We start from the raw sequence: 1,256 nt of genomic DNA on the forward strand, positions 1-1,256 counted from the left end.
CCAACAAGCTGCCCCATCTGCAGAGCAAGACAGGGGTGGGTTTCACATTTATCTCACATTTATTAAATAAATTTCACATTTATTTAAGCTTTATTTAAACTCTGCGGGCGTTCCCGCATCCGAAGGTTCTCCCTCCGGGGTTGTTCCTTGAGGCTGAGGAGGATTGAATTATTTATCATGGAATTAGCAGGGGGGTTTTGAGGGTTGAAGCCATTCCCCCTGCTCCTGAAAGCTCCACGTTTTCCCTTGCCTTTCCCCTCTGCCAGGCTGAGAACATGTGGGCCATCGTGGCAGTCATGGTGCTGTTCTCCGACAGCGTCGGCGACATCCAGAGGCTGCTGGAATGTCTGAGGAGACCCAGCTCCAACCTCTCCGTGCTGGAAGTGACTGAGGTGCTTTACTGCATTGCCACGCTCCTGTTTGCCATGAGGGACAGGAATATTCCCATCACCAACAGGTGAGGGACCATCCCATCCCAATTCCGTGGGCGGGGACACCTCCCACTATCCCGGCTCGCTCCAACCCGCCCTCGGACACTTCTAGGGATGAGAAGCCCACAACTTCTCTGGGAAACCTGTGCCAGGACCTCCCCACCCTCACAGCCAAGAATTCTTTCCCAGTATCCAACCAAACCTTCCCTCCTTCTTCTGACTGTGGTTCCCCCTCATCCCATCGCTCCGTGCCCTCCTTTTGTAGACGTGTGTTCAAAAAAACCCCATTTTTTTCAGAAATAAAAACAGGTTTTCAAGCAATTTTTGAAACTTCCTGCTGAGGATGCACATCAACCACAACATTTTGTTGTGGTTTTTACCTCCCTGACACTTATTATTTACTTCACTCTGAGTCCCGTGGGATCCTTCTCCGCATTTTTTGGGATCCATCCTGTGCCTTTTGTTCACCTGGTGGTGCAGGTAAAACCCTTCAGGATTGCAGTGAGGATAAAATGAGGATTAAGGACACTGATAAATTCTCCTGAGGAGAAAAAACTGGGAAGGAAGTGCTCTGGAAAAGGAATTTATAGCCAGGAGTTGGGTGGTCCTGAGAGCTGTGAGTTATAATCCAGGAGAAGGGTTTATCCCCTGTTTCCTCAACCTTGGGCCCAGGGAAATTAGGATGCTTGTTTGGCCTCTCAAGGATGGATAATTGCTGGATAAAGTCATTAATTCGAGGAAGACACCTGCAGAAAATGTGGCAGATGGGATGTCAGTTGAAAAATCAAGATGTGTTCGTTTTGGAGATGAAGAAAAATCAAGATG

The 1,256-nt window shown here is 48.5% G+C and overlaps 1 protein-coding gene across 1 annotated transcript in view; it reads left to right on the forward strand.

Moving 5' to 3' along the window:
- FBH1 (F-box DNA helicase 1) overlaps positions 1 to 1,256 on the forward strand; it is a 33,771-nt gene that overhangs the window by 3,929 nt on the left and 28,586 nt on the right. Inside the window, exons 3-4 of the mRNA XM_027670225.1 lie at positions 9 to 35; positions 267 to 457. Of these exons, the coding sequence (XP_027526026.1) occupies positions 9 to 35; positions 267 to 457 (218 nt within the window). The remainder of the gene's footprint in view (positions 1 to 8; positions 36 to 266; positions 458 to 1,256) is intronic.

Source organism: Corapipo altera, unplaced genomic scaffold (assembly GCF_003945725.1).
Source record: "Corapipo altera isolate COAL_440 unplaced genomic scaffold, ASM394572v1 328, whole genome shotgun sequence".
Taxonomy (NCBI): domain Eukaryota; kingdom Metazoa; phylum Chordata; class Aves; order Passeriformes; family Pipridae; genus Corapipo; species Corapipo altera.